The sequence below is a fragment of the Coenobita brevimanus genome, chromosome 82 (assembly GCF_032717465.1).
Source record: "Coenobita brevimanus isolate Jiangsu-jjx chromosome 82, ASM3271746v2, whole genome shotgun sequence".
Lineage (NCBI taxonomy): Eukaryota > Metazoa > Arthropoda > Malacostraca > Decapoda > Coenobitidae > Coenobita > Coenobita brevimanus.
Genome location: NC_137035.1, coordinates 19,074,880 through 19,095,996, shown reverse-complemented (window position 1 = coordinate 19,095,996; position 21,117 = coordinate 19,074,880). Strand labels below are relative to the sequence as shown.

Here is a 21,117-nt window from a genome sequence, read left to right as displayed (position 1 = left end):
AAGTAGCGGCATGTTATCACTCCCTGCATCATCATTCACACTGCTGTTACATGTAGGACCCCCTCTCCTTCCTACAGCGATATGAAAATGAAACGTGGTTGTTGTAATCCGTAGAGTTTCCCCGCCTACAATTCAAACATTTTATTAATTGTATCCCCCAAATAATGAATTCAATAGTTCAGTTGTCAGAAGATATGCAAACACTTTCATTATAAACTTACAAAAAACAAACATAACCATCTGCCCTGAGCTGCCTACTCACCAAGTAACTCTTCTCGTACTTCCTTCACTACCTGGGAGGTCTAGATCCTTTCTCAGTCGATATCCTGGTGAGCTCTGACATTGACGGACAAGTTTCACTCACTTCTCTAAAGAAAATATATCGCGGAAAGTAAGTCTGCGTGATAATACAGCGGTACCTTCAGAATGGAAAAGCGAGGGAGTCTGGTGGGCTCCTCTTTGTTTACCTGCTGTGGCAAGCGCATGGGGGTGGAGGAAGAGGGAGGCGCAACGCACGCGCTCTCTCCATCCCTCCCGCGCGCACTTCTAGTTTATCCAGTTACTCCTGATTTTTTTTTTTCAGCGTTTCTGTTCGCTCAGTTCTTTCACATTCCAACTCTTGTACATGGATATTATTCGCTAACAACTTCAGCTTCATTTTACTGTACTTTCATTGACAGGTTATTCTTGCTCTAATATGCTCATCATTTACTGGTGACATGCTCACAATCATTTCTGCTAAATATGTTTTAACGTCGAAAAAAATATTGACCTACTGTTAACATCGTTAAATGGAAAGTGAGTGATGTTAATAAGAAATGCTGTAAGTGAAGATGTAACAGCTCTGTGAAGGTTTTTAATGAACTGAAGAAGTGTGACGAAACTGTGCGATAAAAGAGGACGTGAAAGATGAATGGTAAAGGGTGACGTGTGTGATGTTGACAGATAAGTGGCGGAGAGGTGTGAATGACTAATATTTTAATGTAACTATTCAATGTGCTTGTTTATCAGGTTTTAGATTGTGAAAGTGGCCTTGATGATTGAATATGCACTTTGTCACGACAGGTGTGTAGAGACAAATTGTAAGACCATCTGGAATACTGAATAGTGGCAGACCACATACTTGCCCAGGAATTTGTCATATACTCGAATGCCCAGACTTCTTTGAGAATTATCTTCCATATTACTCCTCAACATTCTTTGTTCTCCATATAAATATCCCGATAGTTTGTTTCAGTAACGCACACACGGGTATTATGGTGCAAGAGATTAAAGAAACAGCAAAGAAATAGCTGTTACCAATTCTCTTAAACCAACGACAATACGATCCATACTGTGTGTGATGGGGGATCTGAATGGATGAGTTGATGGTCGGCAACTGAAGGACTTGCTTCAGGAAAGGTTATGTATCACTGGTTCATACATCACACACGATGTACCGTGTATAAATATATATGGTCTGAGGAGACTGAACACAATGTTGAAAAGACCCTGATTGATTTTGTACTTGCACAGATGATGACTGGGAAACTACCGACACACATGACGGGAGGTCTGTTTGAGTATATGGCAGATTAGCTTGGAAAGGATGAGAGTACTTGGACAGTAAAATTAAAGCTGAAAAATCTTGAGGAACAACAAGTGCAAACAATGAAAATTCTACTCTCTTCCTAATTCCAAGTCAAAACAGTCAGAGGTACCAAACTTATCAGCAACTGTTGCATGTCTGCGAGATCACTCACAACAAGAACCTCGCACAAATTCTTACCTTACTGTATCTTCCAACAACTAGCACTTGCCTCAGTCATTTCACTCTCTCCTTCCCCTCCTTCCTGCCTATTTAGCAAACTGGACCTAAATTTTGCTGACAACAGGCTCAGTCCTACTCTTCCTTTCTGCACCTACAGTATCATTCAGAGAGAGCAGAGAGTCTGTAAAGGAAAAGAGAGATTGAGAAACTGTTCCAGGGCTGGCCAGTTTTTGCACAGTAAGGCCTGAGAACACCAGGCAACTCTTGTATCAGAAAGCTTGGCAGTAAAGGGGTGGTGTCTGTGAACGGGGAGGCATTAAGTGTCCAGGCATATGGATGTGTTATGCACTGCCTTGCCACAGGTCCTACTTAAAAATTACCAGTACATTCATGCTAATATCCACAATTACTGTCCCATCAATATACATTCATTCATCTTTGGTCAAAAAGTTTATCATGGAATCATGAATAACCAAGTTCTGGGTGACAGAATTATCATCATCATCATCAACTATGTGAAAAAGAATTGTGTTGTGATGGCTGAATCAAGCAGTAAACAAGGAACATTGGCAATGCTGTGAGGTGTATAGCTGTGTTTGTTACAATGTTCCATGCATTTGAGAAACAGGTAAATGAGTATTAAATTTTGTGGAACAGATAAAAAAAAAAAATGTCTTTGGATATTGTTGGTTTGGGTAAGGAAGTTTTGGATATTAAGTCTGGAAATGTATAAGGAGGGTTAAAGTACATGTATGATAAAGGGTAAAAATGTGGCTTTGTTTGAGGGTAGTACCCTGAAATGCCCGTTTACTTTTTTCCTGACAAAAATTTTTTGTAACATGACACCTGGCTTTTATCAAAACATCCCATTACAGACAACTTGACTATCTTCCAAACATTAATTCAAATCTATATTATTTACTTCTTTGCTAACCTGTAAATAAATCACAAACATTTCATCACAGGAGCCCCGAAAGATGCTGCACTGAAATACTTTACTCAGTCTCAGTACAGTTCCCCTGGGAATAGTAGCCCTATATTTGGCAGTTTCATCATGCACTACAAAATACAGTACTATAAATAATTACATACAGTTGGTGTCTTGGTTACTGAATAAGCAAACTACATAAGTACATTACTCATCCCAGTATTCTTACTAGTTTCCTATACAATATGCACACAAGGCAGGGAGGCCAAATACCTGTACCTATGCCAACACAGCAGGAGAGGGAGGCAACTTCCAACCACCTATTCCTACTCCTCTTAATTATCTTTTCAGTCACAAAGGGAGTACACATGTAGTATTCCTTCTCAACTATCCCAGGTGGTGTATTACTTCAAATAAATGCAAGTTTATATTCATATACTGTACAATGATCTTTTCTGCGTCTACATCTGAAGTCTGAATATCAGTTTTCTCAAGCAGTGATTACCGCTTAAAAAGTCAATGAGAAATAGTTATATTAAATGAATAAAAAGGCTGAACAGAAGTTGTACAAGGACAGCCTGAAGTAAAAAGAGCTGTTCCAAGGTTTGTCAAATGCCTCTGAGATACTTAGCCCAGTAACAAAGGTTTCAACAAAATCCCAAAAGGAATACAGCCAGGAACCTTGAGAGGAATGTATGGATCAACAAAGAAGCATCCCTAATAGAATCCCTATGGGCAGTCAGAAAAAAGGTACTGAAAAGAAAGCACTTCTCTTCTAGTTGAGGGTAAACTAAAATATAACAAAAATACATGACATTAAGGAAACTGGACTATAAAGGAGGGTTGGGAACAGCCACCCTTATTCAGAAGCTGAATGAGATTGACTTTTAGCATAAAGGAGAGATGTTTTACCTTGGCAGGATGTCAGCAAAGAGGCACAGTTTTTGGGAACAAGAGGGCCTCCATCATGACCATATGCCTTACTGGTGGTTTGACCACTCAAGGTAGATAGTAGTGTACATATTTTCAAGAAACTTAATACCACGAACAAGGAAGTTAGAAGAGCGAGGAGATGGAGGAAGAGTACTGGAAACATCTAAAAGTTACAGGTAAAAATCTCAACAGAGTTCAGCTCTACTGGGGGAGGAAACAGCTCAAGCCATTGAAGTCAAAAAGAGAAAGAAGGGAAGTTAATGGATGGGTTACTGATAAGCTTCCAGGAACTAGAAAAGTTTGTACTGCTTAGTACATTGCACCATGAATGGAGGAAGCTGTTTTTTTACCAAGGTGAAGAATAGTTCTAGTAGATCTTGGGCAAATACATAAACATAAACATGATTCAGAAGTAGGTGGCACCAGTACCTTTTAAATGCCATCTTGCTGTGGACAGCACGGAACAAATGTGATTAGAAAAAGAGTGTTTGGGCATAAGAGGAAAGGAGAAAGGACTGTGCTTCAGTGTCTGAGAGGATAACCTCTGTAAAGAACAAAGTACACATGGATTACTTTTGACCATGGAAGAAATCAATGATTCCATGGAGCTGACTGCTGAAGGTACAGCATATACATTTAGAGAGAGAGAGAGAGAGGTACAGCATATACATTTAGAGACAGAGAGAGAGAGATAGAAAGAGAGAGAGAGAGAGAGACTAAGTGGCTATGAACATGACATTAACTACTACTAGTTAAAATTGGTTCTAAATTACTTCCAGGAACCCTAAGTGTTCATCAGGCATCAGTGGATGAAACTGATGGCCTTGGAAAAAGGTCATCATGTCTCATGAGGCATTATAACTGGAAGCAAGAAACAATGTACCCACCCATCAGCTCCGAGTCTGAGCGGTGTCAAAAGTGGCTTTGGTTTCTTCCTAGAATGACTCCAAAATGAAGGAGTGTAAAGTGAAAAACTAAAAAAGGTTGTTACAGACTCAAAGGACGAAAGAACAAACTACTTTGATCCACAATTTAATTTGCACTATAAAAACTAAAAAAATCAACATTTACCTTACATCTCATGATTCAGTACTGCTGCTGCTGCTGCTACTACTGTTTATACATTTGCGTTCCTTTTTCTTTTTTCTTCTTTCTTTATGACTCTTATTTTTCTTATCTTTCTTCTTATTCTTCCTTTTGTGTTTGTGTTTCTTTGAGCTCTTTTTATCTCTGCTTTCCTTCTTTTCCACCCACTCTGATTTATGTACCATATGCTTGTGCTGCTCTCCAAGTCTGCGAATCAGATCAGTTGAGGTGCCTGGTGTTGCTCTCACCGTCTGCCCTCGGTTCTTGAGGTGACTTGGCACTGCTGGGCCATATTCATCTTCTGGGTCAGTGGAAACGTCACTGTCTATTTTTACAATTTCTTTTTCTTGAACCCCATGCCTGGCCACTTCAGAGCTATCATTAACACTATCACCACCTCCTGATGCTTCTTCTTCTTGACTAGATGTAGCTTTGGAATTCCAATTGACTGTCAGACTGGCCAGGTCAACATTAGCAAATATTCCTCTAGCAGCAGTAGCCTTAGTTGCAATAGACTCCTTCTTTTTTTGAGGGATGAAAACTGGCTTGAATGTCCCTCCTCTTATGCAAGAATCATCACTGCTGCAAAGAGATCCTTGACTGATATGAAGAGGATCCTCAGTTACATGTGCAGCATCAGGAATGGTACTCACAGATTCCTCAGTTCTGGGTTCAAATCGGCTCACAAGTGCTCGACCAGGTTTCTTGACTTGTACAGAGTCCTTATTCTTAGCTTTACCTTCTTGGTTACTCCTCACACTTGCTAAGAAACTATCTATAGGGTCCTTTTTAGTCTCAGTCCCTTGCAATACACTACTGTTCTCAGTAGCATTAAGTTTCTGAGAGCCTGCACCACCGAAGTTGGATTTTTCTGTTTCTTCATCAGAGTCTGAATCTGAGTCTTGAAAAATTGCCTTGAAGAGGTCCAGTGTTGGAGGACCATCCACTGCAACCTGTTCAGATAAATTTGAATACATTATCCAGAATCACAACTACATTCTCATTCCTGCATTACATGCTAACTGGATGTGCATGTATCTTCTGTAGAGTAATACAGTACCTGCAACAGTTTGTGTCTAACGTGAATGGTCTTTCAGGATCTAATAAATGACTAACTAAACAGACCAATATTAATTACCCGAAGCATGGGAAATAACATATGTTGCAATGCTTCGATAAATCACATGATTTTTGTGGATTGGTGTACAGCTGATGATGGTAGTACTAGCCCCTAAAAGACGTATATCGGAACTGCGTAACATGCTCAGGACAGGCATAATCGGCAGCTGCGATATGGTGGGGGGATGTGGAGGGTGGTGGTGAGGGATGATGGGGAGATGGGGGGACAGTAGTGGGGTGGGGGTGTTGGGAGTGGATGTGGTGGGGGGTGGGAGGTGTGACTGCATATGCAGACACCCACCTTTTTGGCCTTATAGTGGCAGCACTTGACTCTGAGGTTGCCATCATCGTACCCTGGTAACTTACCCCCTAAACAGTGCTTCTGATTTTGTGTACAATATGATACACGTGATTCATGTATAATATGTTCATGTATAATAATAATCATGTATAATATACTCGTGTACAATAATATGATTCGTGGTTATGATACGAAATCGGACACATTATCCACAGGTAGGTTGCCAGGGTACGATGACGACAACCTAAGAGTTGTGCACTGTGACTATAGTACCCTCAAACAGCATATGCAGACACCCGACTTTAGGGGCTAGGCGAGTAGCTGTCCACTGATGTCACTGTCCACCATATCCAATATTATATTAAGCTGGGGTTATTGTTCAAGATGTTCAAAATGAAGAATACAATATTAAATTCAGTCCTAACCTTTAATCCATAAGTTTCTGGTTTATCTTCAAATGGTCCAGCTTCATCAGATTGCTCTTCAACTGTTTCTTCTGCATTGCTTGTCTCTGGGACAGTTTTTCGTAGCCCTGCAGTGTCTTCTGAGTCAACATTCATCATGCTGAACAAGGATACCTTCTCTCTTTTATTCTTACGAATTCCAACAAAGTTCGATCTGCAGGTAAAAAATGTTTTTTATGATATCAACTAAACAGTAATACTGACACTGTATGTATATATATCATCATCATCATCATCATCCGGACCTCCTTTCCCACCCTAGGGCAGGGTGAGTAGCAATATACAGACAGCCCAAATTTGCCCAATCCAATGGGTCACACTTCCATTAACTCACCATTCAAGCTCCCAGAATCCTGGTTCTATTGATATGCCAAAAACATTCACCATGTTCTGTAGCTTCACATAAACGTATCCGATTGAGTCAATCCGGACACTGTCACATTAAAAAGGGATGCCAAATCCCTGACCATGCGCTTCTCCTCACAATATTCATTCAGCTAGCTCGATCTCTTGTCACTCCCCTAGCCTAACTGACTTCCAAACCTGTCTTCCTCACACACTCATCCACCATATCCTTCCACCTTCTCCTTGGCCTACCTCGCCTCCTCGCTCCTTCAAATTCGCTCAGATATACTTTTTCACCACTCTAATATTATCCATTCTCTCCATATGACCATACCATCTCAGTACACTCTATTCAATACTGATGTATATATGTGTGTGTGTGTGTGTGTGTGAGGGGGGGGGGGGGGAGACTGTGTGGTGGAGCTGAGATTTTCAGAGGCTTGAATGGCAAGTGAACAGATAAGTCACCCATTTCAGTGGACGTTTCATACAGTAGCTCTATGTTTTCCTGTTCCTTCATCTGGATCCTACCTACTCATTTACAAGTTGGAAATAACGTGATGATGACAAAGATTACAACAACAACAATGATGAAAAGGACAATGATGATGATGGTGGAGATGATGATGATGACTAAGCCAATGATGAGGATGAGGATGATAATTATGATACTGATATATACATAATGCAACGAAACAGTAATAAACCAAAACTTCGTCACAGCCACTATCAAAACAATTAAGATACTAACTCAGGGTATGGATCCGGTACATTGAATCTGCGGCATAACAAGCGGTCAGGATGCCAGTTCTCGGTGATCTGGGTCAAACGGCCATACATCTTGAGCCTTGCAGCCTTCACACGTTCATCATTCACTTCTGGCGCTGTGAGGTCGCTTTTTCCATCTGATGTCACCATCTGAGATGAAGTGTTTTCATTCAATTCTTCATACTGAATAGCTAAGTAAATTATAGTCAAGAGTATGTGAGAAAGAACTATGCTGCTCCTACTACAGTATGAAAGAAGTGTGATACCATGGAACATTTTCCATCTCATGTAACACTTTCCCTTCCACTGAGGATGTGATTCAATACTCTGACTGCACATGCAACTGCAAAAACTACTGACGCTTTTTTGTTACCGGAATCCACGACAGGCAATATCCATCAATACTGTAAGGGGCATGGCACAATGAACAGAATGCTCATGTTTCACAAACTGTCTCCAATACTGTAACTTTACAAAATTATGTTACTGTTTAAGATTCAACTATTCCCTTACTGTCTCTTTTTATCAAGATCAAAGGTATCAATATACAAACTGACTCCAACAGTCAATAGTTTTTCATCCACATCATTGATATGTATGTTCTTCCATAACCTTCCCTATTTACCCTGTGTGTGTGTGTGTGTGTGTGTGTGTGTGTGTGTGTGTGTGTGCGTGTGCGTGCATGCGTGTGTGTGTGTGTGTTTTATCCATCAATGCTACAAATACCCTCTCATGTGCTTTCTCCACCATCTACCTTATTGCACATATCTGATTCACACATCCCCTATCACTCTGGAAACCACTTTGTTCATCACTGATCCAGCATTCTGACATTTTCTAATAAATGTTTATTATACAATACTATAATTCTGACAGTACCTTTGCAATGTCTGTGTTCAGGCCATCTTTCAGCTGTGGTGTTGAGTCTGACCCTCCAGCTGACACAAACCTAACAGGGAAGAAAAAAAAAAAAATTCAAAGTTATCTGAAAGGAGCATGTGGAGCTATGTGCAGGGACAGACAGACATACTAGGATGTGATGGAACATTATGTTGATATGGATGTGCTGGAAAGCATCAGATGTACCTTGAGATGGTTTAGCCATGCATAGGGAATGGGCAGTGAGAGATTAACTATACTCAGTTTTTTGTTTTTTGAGGTGATGATGCATTTGTCAGGTTGATCATGACTGGGTGAATGCAACATGACCAAATAATGTCGTTGTATTTCATATGATTACTAGTAATGTTTTAGAAAGGGACGTGGTTGCAATGATCATATCTTTATAGTTAGGCATTTGATGCAGCAAGTTAATGAAATGAGAGTACCGTTAAGTCTTTGTTTTGTTGATTTTGAAAAGGCTTTTGATAGTGTTTCGAGAGAGACTATGGGGAAGATCATGAGACATTATGGAATACCAGAGGAGTTTGTGAGGGTCATTATGAACATGCATGAGGACACATTTTGTAAAGTGATGGTCGATGGTTGTCTGAGTGATTCGTTTGAAGTCAAGTCCGGAGTAATTCAAGGTGGTGTTCTATCGCCTTTACTATTTATATTGGTCATTGATTACATTATGAAACGCGTTGGAACAGAAACCGGTGCAGGTATACTTTGGGGAGAGAACAGGAAACTTTTGGATTTAGATTATGCAGATGATATAGTTTTGATTTGTGATGGGCCAGAAGAGATGCAGAGAGTGTTGGACTGTTTGGTGAGTGAAGGTCGTAAGGTGGGTTTGGTTATTAATTGTGGAAAAACTGAAATAATCAATATGAATATGGAAAATGCGCAGGAATGTGTAATTGGAGGTATGGTTGTAAAGCAAGTTGATAGGTTTAAATATTTAGGTACTTATTTAGCCAAGGATGGTTCTTTGAACTTTGAATTCGAGGAAAGGTTAAAGAAGGCTAATCAGGCAATGGGAATGCTTAAAAATATTTGGAATAATAACAATTTTTCTGTGCATACAAAAATCAAACTTTATAAGGTAATGGTTAGGAGTATCTTAATTTATGGACACGAGTCTTGGTACAGCACAGTGACTATGGAAAATAAATTCTTGGTGTTTGAAAATAAAGCACTTAGAAGAATATTAGGAGTTAAGTGGTGGGAAAGGATACCAAATAGTAGAATTAGAGAAATAACGGGAGTGCAGCCGATCGATGAATATGTTAGATTCTCACGATGGAAGTGGCTAGGACATGTGCATAGGAGACAGGGAATAGTACGAGGTACACCAGGGTGGGTGGCACTTGGTAGGAGAGGTAGAGGAAGGCCAAAAGAGACGTGGGTGAGGACAATGAGACGGGAAGCTGGAGATGAGTGTTGGGGAGATCTTGAGGAGTTAGCACAAGATAGGATGTGGTGGTGTGAGTTCATCGAGGCCCTATGCATCCCCGAGGGTGCCACAGGAAATGATTGATTGATTGATTGACTAGTAATGTGAATCAAAACCTAGTAATTATCTGAAATACAAAGATGTTATTGGGACATGAAGCATTCTGCCAATCATCACCAACCTGTCATGTGCATCTTAGCTATAAAAATATATATATATATATATATATATATATATATGTATATATGTATATTTGAGCAAGGTGAAGGGGCGTGGGAGGAAAAGGGAGACCGAGGATAAGAAGAAGGGTTGGACTGAAAACGTATATGATTGGGAAGGAGGGGGAGGATGCTGAGAGGACAGCCAGATGGCAGGGGACAAGCTGACATGAAGGTATTTCATTTGTGGCAACCTCTTCTAGGATTAAGGTGTCTGGCTATAGACATGCAGACAGACAGTATCTCATGATAAAGGGGATGGTAGGATCCAAAACATGAAAAAGAAAATTGTAAGAGCATTCAATTGACGCCTGAACAAAATGGTCATATAACTTTTCGAATCACTCCTACCTTCAAATTTCTTGCCCCAATCCCACAACCTGCAGTGGATGCTCATTTACCTATTTGTTACTTAACTATTCCAATACTATACAATGATATTCTTATTTTGTATTTCTGCCTCCAGGAGATTTCATTCATCTTACAGGAAGTCCTTTAAAGTGAAGAGGTTAATTATCATCATCATCATCCTGACCTCATCTTTCCACATTAGGATGGGACTATGCAGGGTTCAAAAAACAAGAACAGAGAAACCACAGAAGAAAGATAACTACCAGCAACACATCCAGTAAAATGGGCCACAGGCACTCACTCACCATTCAAGCCTCCAGAAGTCAGGTTCCACTTCACAACTCTAACCATCTGCAAATGATTTTTTTCTTTACAGATGCACTCTATATTACCAACCAGACAGAAATAATCTGTTGACCATGGAGAAAGGGAGAGAGAAAAAGAGAGAGAGAGAAAAAAAAAAGGAGAGGTGCAAAAAAAAACCTGGTCGTGTGACCGTTCATACAAAGTTCATCAACCCAATCCCATGTCAGTTCCCCAGCTTAATCATCTTCTATACCCTGCTTTCTTATATTCCCATTTACCATATCCATCCTCCTTCCCCTTGGCCTACTATACCTCTTCCCACCTAAACATATATACCACTTTCATCAATCCATTTACAGTCACTCTCCATTTGACCATACCCCCTAAGCAAACTCTCTGGCACCCAATTTGTTGTTAGGTTACACTTTGGACATAATGCATTTTTTTTTTTTTCTCCCCCAGTTCACCTTTATACATTTCCAGAATGAAAACTGTTTGGCAACCGAATGCTATGACATGAATGAACAGCACAAGTAGTAAGAGAATTAGCCAAGGAAGAGTGTTCTAGACAGCAAGACAGATGTTTTAGGAAATAGTGCCTAGACAATATGAGTCTCTCCCCCTCCCCTTTCTCTCTTGCTAACACCTTCCTTCCTTCCAGAAACTACTCACAGGACAGTAATGGCTGAAGCAACTCTAGATTACTAAATTCTAAAAAATATCTCTTGTTCTCTCAACCACTCTTTCTCAGCTAACTCTCTTCAGTCAGAGCACATCAAAAGGTCATCCAATAGCCCCCCCTTCTGTGAATACTGTTCACCTCTCTTCATCCACAAGGAACTAGGTCTTTCCATTTCAAAATCACAATAGCATATTTTTTCCAACTTGGTCAAGATTCTCAAACTATTTAAACTCAGTTGATGGCCAAGTGTAGTCAAACTGGAGGGTCAATATCAATGGTAACAATAAAGACTTATTCTTATCTCATAGTTAAGGTTCTCTGATTTTCAAGAAACTATAACTTAATATCCGAGTTATGATAGAGACCAGTTCCATCAGGTAACATCACACTTACCATTATCACAATACTTTCAATGCTCTCCTTATCAGCCTATACTCTTGCACTCTGTCCATATTTCCTTATGATCAGAAATATAAAACGTCACTTCAAATGCTATATACAGTATATATAATATATACATACATACATATATATATATATATATATATATATATATGTATATATATATATATATATATATATAAACTACCTGGTGGCCATTGTAGAAGTGAGTGGCTGAAACAACTGGGCAGCTCGACTGAATTCCCGTAGCTCCCGTTCTCGTTCCCACTCTGTCATGTTCCGTGGCTGGGCAAGGTAGAACCGATCTAAATAGGTGAAGAGATATAGCACAGGATTTACAAGTATATACTGTATGTAGGTGGGGACACCCACCATCCACTCACTCAGTGTAGTGCTGCTCTCGGGTGTCTGCCCTCCTCCATCCTTGTTTCCTTCCATCTTCTTCTGTCTTTTTTTCCTTCATTCTTATCTCTTCCTTCTGCCTACGGGTGACTTTACACTCCCTCTTCTGTCTTTCATTCCTTCATTCTTTCCTCTCCCTTCTGCCTGTGGGTGACTCTACACTGAGTGACAAGCCAAATAGTTTCCTGTACACCATGAAACCATTTACTACACTGGGTGGTAACCATATAACCAAATTTTGGCGCCTGGTGGTTTAGTGGGTAATTATTGTGCTCCTGTCGGCTTGAACCGGTGAAGGTTTATATCCAAGGGGTGATTGGGGTTTATTGCTCATGTAATGCCACTCAGGGATGAGTGAGGCTGGTCACTCTCATCTTAAATGTCAGGACCAACTGCCTAGCCCCAGGCTTCTATGCTCCTCATGGGGCAACGTAGCATTAGATGATGGATGGATGGATGGATGGATGGATATATATATATATATATATATATATTTTAAGCTATAGCAGAAGTGAATGAAAACCTTAGGTGGAATTATTTAAAATTTTTGAAAAGAAAGGTTACATTCCAATATACCAAATAATGACAATATCATAAATTAAATCATCATAATCATCAAGCCAACTCTAACTCCCACCTTAAATACTGGGTCCGGCAAAGCCCAGAAACAAAGGAAGAGAACGCACAAAATAAGGAATACAGTACTGTACTATTAAGCAGCATACCCTGTGAAGTGGGCCACATACTAATTCACACAAGCATGTGGAATCCTGGGTACACCTCACGAACAAAACCATCTGCGCATATTATGTACTGTAATTTTTTTTTTTTTTTTTTTTTTTACACATGTGCCTCAAACACAACAGCTGGAAAGGTTTAGTCAGTCAACTACCAAGTTAAATTGGGCTTCAAATCCTTGTTATGTTTCCCCATACATACCACATTTACTCCTTCTGATCTGATGCCACCCATTTTGATCTGCTGTCAACCCTATCAGGTTTCAGCCTCGGTCAGCTTACATCTGTCCTAGAGTCAGCCACTCTCGTGCTGACCCACATCTTCGTGCCGCAATATTTTTCTTTGATCGGTCTGTGTAAATACACTTTTCATGATAGAATGCTGGTTTTGGTATCATTTTAAAGCTGAATAGTTGTACAGTACTTTATTGTAACATGTTCAAAAAGGGAAAACAAAGAAATTAAAAAGTCAAAATTGCAAGTTGAAGTTAGGCAAAAACCAATAATTTTGTACCTTACCATAAACATTTTTTTATGCGAGGTAGAAGGAACCAAAGCTGAGCCCGCAAAATGTTCCTTCCAAGAAAAAACAAAAACAACACAAAAGAGAGCCAAATTCAAGATCCATTCATTACGAGATGCTTGGACATACTGCGTTTGAAAGACTGGAGATCATATGAAGTAGGAAATACAGACAGGAAGACAGTTCCCGCATTGACCTGTTGCATAAATGAAGGACTGTGAGTAAAGGTTAACTCATGCATTAGAGTTGGACAGAAAAATGATAGGAGTTTGTTGCTAGACAGGTGTTACACGCCCGTCGTAGAGGTGGAGGGATGCAAGCAGACAGTTCAAAGGAGCAGTGACCATTGAAGTAGCAATAGAAAAGAGGTAAAGAGGCAACAGTGCGGTGAAGAGACAGAGGTTGAAGGGAGTCAGTAAGAGAAGGAGAGTTAATGAGACGAAAAGCCTTTGACTCCACCCTTTTGAGAAGAGCTGTATGTGGGGAGCCTCCCCACACATGAAAGTTATACTCTAAACAGGGGCGAATAAAACCCGTGTATAAAGTCAACAACTATGCAGGGGTAAAGAAGCCAGGGAGTTAGTTTGGCACACCCAATCTCTTGGAAGCAGATTTTACAAGAGATGCAATATGATCTTTCCAAGATAAGTCCTGTGTGAATGAAACCCCAAGCATGTTCAAGGATGATGCAGGATTGAGCTGGATATTATTAAACATTAGTAGGTACTCCCATGGAAGATTTTGATGGGTTGATAGGTGTAAAAACTGAGTCTTTGATGCATTAAAAACAAGATTATTTTTACCCCAGTCAGAGATATGAGCCAAGTCAGACATTAGGTGTGCCATGGCCTCATCCCCTGTTTGTTGAAGTAACCGCTGAGATGGATGCTGCAGAAACCGAATGGAAAGGTGAAGGGTGGTATTATCAGCATACAAGTGCATGGGATTAGATGTACAGCTTAGAAGATCGTTGATGAATAAAAGAGAGTTAGTGATAGGACAGAGCCCAGAGGCTCACCAAGAATAAAGTAATAAGATATATAAATCTGGTTTTAACCATGCAAAACTACGATAAATTACCTTTACAATGATATAGAGTTCATGGTTATTTATTCGTTTTACTCCGCAGTAAAGCCCAAGAAAATGGATGCACATTTTTGTATGATTCTCGGACGCATATTCGCTTAGCGATCTTTTTCTTTGATCAGCCTGTGTATGTACAGTTTCATGACAGAATGCTGATATTTGTGTCATTTTAAAGCTGAACTGTTTTTATCATTGTATGTTCAAAAAATGAAAACAAAGAAAATAAAGGGTCAAAACAATGAGCTGAAATTATGATGCTTAAATGCAATTTATGATGAATACTACAAAAGTATCTTCTACCATACCTGTCCAAATCTTGGTCTACTGCGATTTATGATGAATATATTACAAAAGTATCTTAAAATGATGCATGAACACATTATCGGAATCTCTGAGGTTGGATTTGAAATGACGCTTGAACTCGTCATCGGAATCTAAAAGGGTTAATTCCTTCACTTCCATGTCTTCTCACATGCTCACCTACCATAACTGTCCAGTTTCATCCTGGTCTACTGTGCCTCCTCCTGCCTTCAACTTCACTCACACATATCCTTTAACCCGTTAACTGCACATGGTGGTTTTTTGGAGGTGTCCATGGTGCGCAGACATAGGGGTAAAAATGAAATTTCCCAAAAGCCAAATTTTGTCTTAGGAATTGAAAGAATACATGCTCAATATTTACCTTGGTAAAGCCATGGATGAACATTGAAGTGTCTGATTACCTATTGGAATGTATGGTTTTCGTTTTCTTTTTTGGTTTCGGTTTTGAAGGCTCAAACATACTTGCATGGGTTGGCCTTGGTGACCGTGGCACTATATTCAAAATTTACCAGCACAGCCAGGGCTGTATTGAGCAGTCGCACTCGGAACAGCCCAGGCTGTATAGAGCAGTTAACGGGTTAACCACCCTATGTACATCCACTATTTCATCATAATATCTAAGCACAATCTCTTCTAGCATATTATCAGTATACTTCCTTACTCCATACCTTTCACAAATCTCTGCTTTCTTATCCATTCAACACAGCACATATACATTATGTAATAGTATAATTTTCACTGCTCTCACAACTGACTGACATCTATACATTATGTTAATATGGGCACCAACACATACAATTCTCTTGAAGCCTCCATAACAATATGGAGACGAAACTAACAACTGTCAAACACACCAGAATGGGGGGGGGGGGCAGGGGCCTGGTAAGAGAGACATCTGAAGTTCCCATTTCACGATGTCATTAGGACCACTAATTCTTGATCTGCTGACCTTTTGTCAGTGTTTTCTTTAATACCAGGAGCAGTCAGGCATGTTCCCTTGCATTCTTTCTAATAACTATTTACCTCTCCAATATTCGTTCAATGAGAGTGAAGAATGTTCTGGCCTGGTGGGGGGGGGGGAGTAAATAAATAAATAGAGATTCCAATGTTACAAGGTCTGTTCAGAAAGTATCTGACCTTAGGATCTAAAATAATGAATAGCTAACCTATTGAGCTAGGACACTGATTCCCCTCAAAATAAGCCCCGTCTGACTTTACACATGTAGCCCAGCATTCTTTCCACTGCCTGAAACATTTTTCAAAGTCGGTTTTCGGTATCTCCTGCAGGTGCTTCACTGCATTCATGATCTCTTCTCCCAGATGAACATTTGCTCAACACATGCTGGAGTGTGCAAATCACGATCAAGACTTTCTGAAGACAGTTACCACTGGAGATAAGACTTGGGTGTATGGGTATGACCCAGAAAGTGATGTACAGCACTGTTGTCCCAGTGGATGTATGCAGCAGCCTTGGCCAAAAAAAAGCACAACAGGTCCATAGCACGGTGAAATGCACTCGCATGTTGACTGTTTTATTGAACTACCATGGTGTTGTGCATCACAAATATACACCACATGGTCAGTTTACTACCCTGATGTTATCCCTGGAATGCAGCAAGTTGGAAGCTGCACCATGGCAATGCCCCTCCCCATTCTTCTCAACAGATTCAGGAATTTTTGGCCAAGCACAATGTGCATCAGGTCCAGTAGCCTCCCTACTCACCAGACATGGCTCCATGCGATTTTTGGTTATTCCCCAAGCTCAATACTCCACTGAAGGGTTCCTAGTTTGAGATATGAGAAGAGATCATGATAAATGCAACGAAGCACCTGCAGGAGATACCAAAAACCGACTTTGAAAAATGTTTCAGGCAGTGGAAAGAATGCTGGGCTACTGTATCAAGTCAGAAGAGGCCTACTTTGAGGTGGATCAGTGTTCTAGCTCAACAGGTTAGGTATCTATTTTTTTTAGACCCTGAGGTTGGATTCTTTCTTAACAGACCTCATGGGTAAGATTATTATTATTATTACACACACACACACAAATCTTGTGGCCTCGAATGCATAGGCTTCTGTACCAAAAGTCATGTTCCGGCATCAGTGATAATGCAAAACCAGTTTCTCAACAGAGAAATACTTAGCAATACAGTATTCAGTACTAGTTTCACTACACCAGTGACAAAGGATCTTGCCAAATTATATTATACTGCTAAATATGCCAGGAAGCAGCAGACGGTATAATAATTTTTAAGTACTGCTCAGCTCAATGAATGTGTCTAAGACAAAGTAATGTTAAGTGGTCCAAAAAGAAACCAAACTTTTTAAATAGCGCACCAACTAAATGACGCAGTGTGATCACGACAAGAATGCTGTGTACTGGCGAATTTGAGCTTTAGTTTAACATTACCTGCATCATGTCACGTCACTTAATCATCAACGTACTCACACCTGAGGGAATGTGTGTTTAGTTCACTAAGTGATTTATTGCAAGTTGAACAATGGAGTATCGTTAAGAGCAACGTGTTTGCGTGAAACTTTTTGAAATTGGGAAAAAGTTATACAGAGACTTCTCAAATGTTGCAAAAGGCTTATGGGGAGGATTACTGAAGTGAACGCAATGTCACAAGTGGTTCCTGTGGTTCAAATCAAGATGAGCATCTACCACAGATGATCCCAAATCTGGACAAAGTGCGTGCTGTGATCCATGAAAATCGTAGTTTGACTGTCCAAGAAGTTTCTGTAGAAGTTGGCATCTGTAAAAGTTCATGCCATATGATTTTAACTGAAAAACTGAAGATGCATCCTGCTGTCGCAAAATTTGTGTCGCATCTGCTGACAGATGAGCAAAAAGAGAACTGTGTCACAGTCAGTCAGGAGTTGTTTGACTGTCTAAATGATGATGAAAATTTTCTGAAAAATGTCATAACAGGTGGTAAATTTGGGTGTATGGTACCGATGTCTAAACAAAAAGACAGTCATAGCAGTGGACTGGAATATTATCAGCACAACCGTAAAAGGCTGGCCGAAGTCATCCAAAGGTGAAGGTGATGTTAATTATCTTTCTTCACTGGAAAGGCATCATTCATCATGAGCTTTTTCCCTGTGGTCAGACAGTCAATGAAGAGTTTTGCATCCTTAAGTCAAATGTGAAGGTGATGTTGATTGTCTTTTTTTTTTACTAGATGGGCGACATTCATCAAGAGATGGTTCCACATGGTCTGACAGTCAACAAAGAATTTTACTTGGACGTCCTGAAGCATCTGAGAAAGGCAATGCAAAGGAAGAGGTCTGAGACGTGGAAAAACAAAACCTGGATGATGTACCGTGACAAGGCACCTGCTCACATGTTGCTCCTTATCCATGACTTTTTGGTGATGCATGAGACGATTATTGTCCCCCAGCCTCCTACTCTCCAAATTTGGCCCCTGCAGACCCTTTTTCTCTTTTTTTCCGGCAAAGTTGAAATCTACCCTGAAATGCCACTGATTTCACACAATACAAGAGACAAAAGAATATTTGCCCAGTGCACTAAACACGTTCACTCGAGCACGTGTCTCGAAGACTGACACCGCTTTATGCGGTTAGTGCTAGATTAAAGCTCAAAGTTGCTGATACAGTGCTCCCGTCGCAATCATATTACATCAGCTAGGTGGTGCACTATTCAAAAAGTTTGGTTCCTTTTTTGGACAGACCTCATTCTCATTCAGATACGGTACATGTTTTTCATTACAATATGAACCAACCTTTCTGTCCCTTTTCCTTCATCCTGAGGTAAAGTTCATATCTCTTCTGCTTCTCTGGCTGCTTGGTGAATGGCTTGAACTCCAATCCTGGTGTTTTCTCTGAGTTTTTAAATTCCTCATAAAGTTTGTCCACCTCCGAAGTGTCAATTGTTCTCTTGTCATTCTGGCGAACTGGCTCTGGTGGCTGATGTGATGTGCTGCCTTTAACTCCAGACCTCACCTGCCACATGATACCATCAATTAAATTATATTCAAATTACAATACATTACAAAAACAATATACTACATATAATGTACATGTATTTACAAAAAATGTGTGTGTGTGTGTGTGTGTGTGTGTGTGTGTGTGTGTGTGTGTGTGTGTGTGTGTGTGTGTGTGTGTGTGTGTGTGTGTGTGTGTGTGTGTGTGTGTGTGTGTGTGTGTGTGTGTGTGTGTGTGTGTGTGTGTGTGTGTGTGTGTGTGTGTGTGTGTGTGTGTGTGTGTGTGTGTGTGTGTGTGTGTGTGTGTGTGTGTGTGTGTGTGTGTGTGTGTGTGTGTGTGTGTGTGTGTGTGTGTGTGTGTGTGTGTGTGTGTGTGTGTGTGTGTGTGTGTGTGTGTGTGTGTGTGTGTGTGTGTGTGTGTGTGTGTGTGTGTGTGTGTGTGTGTGTGTGTGTGTGTGTGTGTGTGTGTGTGTGTGTGTGTGTGTGTGTGTGTGTGTGTGTGTGTGTGTGTGTGTGTGTGTGTGTGTGTGTGTGTGTGTGTGTGTGTGTGTGTGTGTGTGTGTGTGTGTGTGTGTGTGTGTGTGTGTGTGTGTGTGTGTGTGTGTGTGTGTGTGTGTGTGTGTGTGTGTGTGTGTGTGTGTGTGTGTGTGTGTGTGTGTGTGTGTGTGTGTTTTATCATAAATGATCATAACTACAGGGACTTTTGAGTAATGGTACTTGTGAAAATACCTCCCAAAAATTTTCTGGCACATTATGTACGGTATATCTGTATTCCTCACTCAACAATATTCGACTTAACATAAGATTCATTTATCGAATCCAACTTCTTTACTTTTCTCTGAGGCAGTAATATAAAATTTAATATTTTTTTTAGCTGTATAGCAAAAATTATACTGCCAGAGATTGATAGATTTGCACAGCATAAAATCCTCTATTTATTGGCTCTTTTTATTTATTTATTTTTCTATGCAAGGAAGATGGAACCAATGGCCACAAGCTAGCAAGATTGTTCCCGCCACGAAAAAACAAAAACAAGATAAAAAAAGCCAAATTTAAAATCGTTTCTTTCTCCATCAGTCACACAGTGAGACCCTCTTGGCGTCCTCCAATTTGATCTGGGAGTATTGGTCAGAATAAGATTCAGTGGGCTGAATATGGGACTTCTCACAGACCAACTTATGTCTTCTGTTCAATTCATCATGCTTGATATCCCTGGAGTCTTTGCACACCTCTCATATCACCAAGCTACAAGGGGTGAGATTTTCCCTCAAGTCATCCTTCCCTCCTCAAGGTGTCATGCCAGCTCCAAGACAGCAAGAACCCTCTCCCTCTCTCACACCTGTGATATGGCACATAGTATTTTTGGGCCTTCTAGTGCGGTGCATCTTTCCAGCATTCCCTCCTTCCTTCTTATATAAGCCATCCATCCATCCATCATCCAATCCCATGTTGCCCCGTGAGGAGCATAGGAGCCCAGGGATACATAAGATGGTCCTACCATTTAGGATTAGAGTGACCAACCTCACTCATCCCTGAGTAGCATTACAGAAGCAATAAACCCCAACCACCCCTTGGATATAAACCTAAACAGGCTCAATATAATTACCCACTAAACCACCAGGTGCCATAATCTGATTATATGGTTACCACCCAGCATAGTACATGGTTTCCTGGTGTACAGGAAATCATTTGGCTTGTTGCTCTGTGTAGAGTCGCCTATAGGCAGTAGGAAGAGGAAGGAGTGAAGGAAAGAAAGACAGAAGAGGGAGTGTATGGTCACCTGAGGCAGAAGGAAGTGGAAGGAATGAAGGAAAGAAAGACAGAAGAGGAAGGAATGAAGGGAACAAAGACAGAAGGGGAAGGAAGGAAGAGAGGAAAGGGCAGACACCCAAAGCAGCACTGCATCGAGTGAGTGGATGGTGAGCGTCCCCATCTACCAGATACAACATACGGGTTATATCGCTCCACTATTCCTCCTATTATTAGACTGGTACTGGAATGTGATTATTCCACCATCCAACATTTCTGTTGTCAGCAGTCAGACAACCTCTAAGACACATCACAAAAGAAATCAAGAGCTTTGCTTTAGATCTCTCCAACCCACGTATAT

The 21,117-nt window shown here is 40.4% G+C and overlaps 1 protein-coding gene across 3 annotated transcripts in view; it reads right to left on the bottom strand.

Annotated features, from left to right (window-relative positions):
* Positions 1 to 1,865: 1,865 nt before the first annotated feature.
* Positions 1,866 to 21,117, bottom strand: part of LOC145409690 (G patch domain-containing protein 1) — a 58,564-nt gene continuing 39,312 nt past the window's right edge. For 2 of the 3 annotated variants that reach the window (XM_080280043.1, XM_080280041.1), the window contains exons 10-15: positions 18,807 to 19,026; positions 12,182 to 12,299; positions 8,574 to 8,643; positions 7,678 to 7,844; positions 6,543 to 6,735; positions 4,643 to 5,650 (exon numbers count right to left, since the gene is read on the bottom strand). In XM_080280043.1, the coding sequence (XP_080136169.1) occupies positions 4,691 to 5,650; positions 6,543 to 6,735; positions 7,678 to 7,844; positions 8,574 to 8,643; positions 12,182 to 12,299; positions 18,807 to 19,026 (1,728 nt within the window). In that variant the 3' untranslated portion in view covers positions 4,643 to 4,690. Of the gene's footprint in view, positions 1,932 to 4,642; positions 5,651 to 6,542; positions 6,736 to 7,677; positions 7,845 to 8,573; positions 8,644 to 12,181; positions 12,300 to 18,806; positions 19,027 to 21,117 lie in introns of those variants that run through there. The other variant, XM_080280042.1, reaches the window with a different exon arrangement.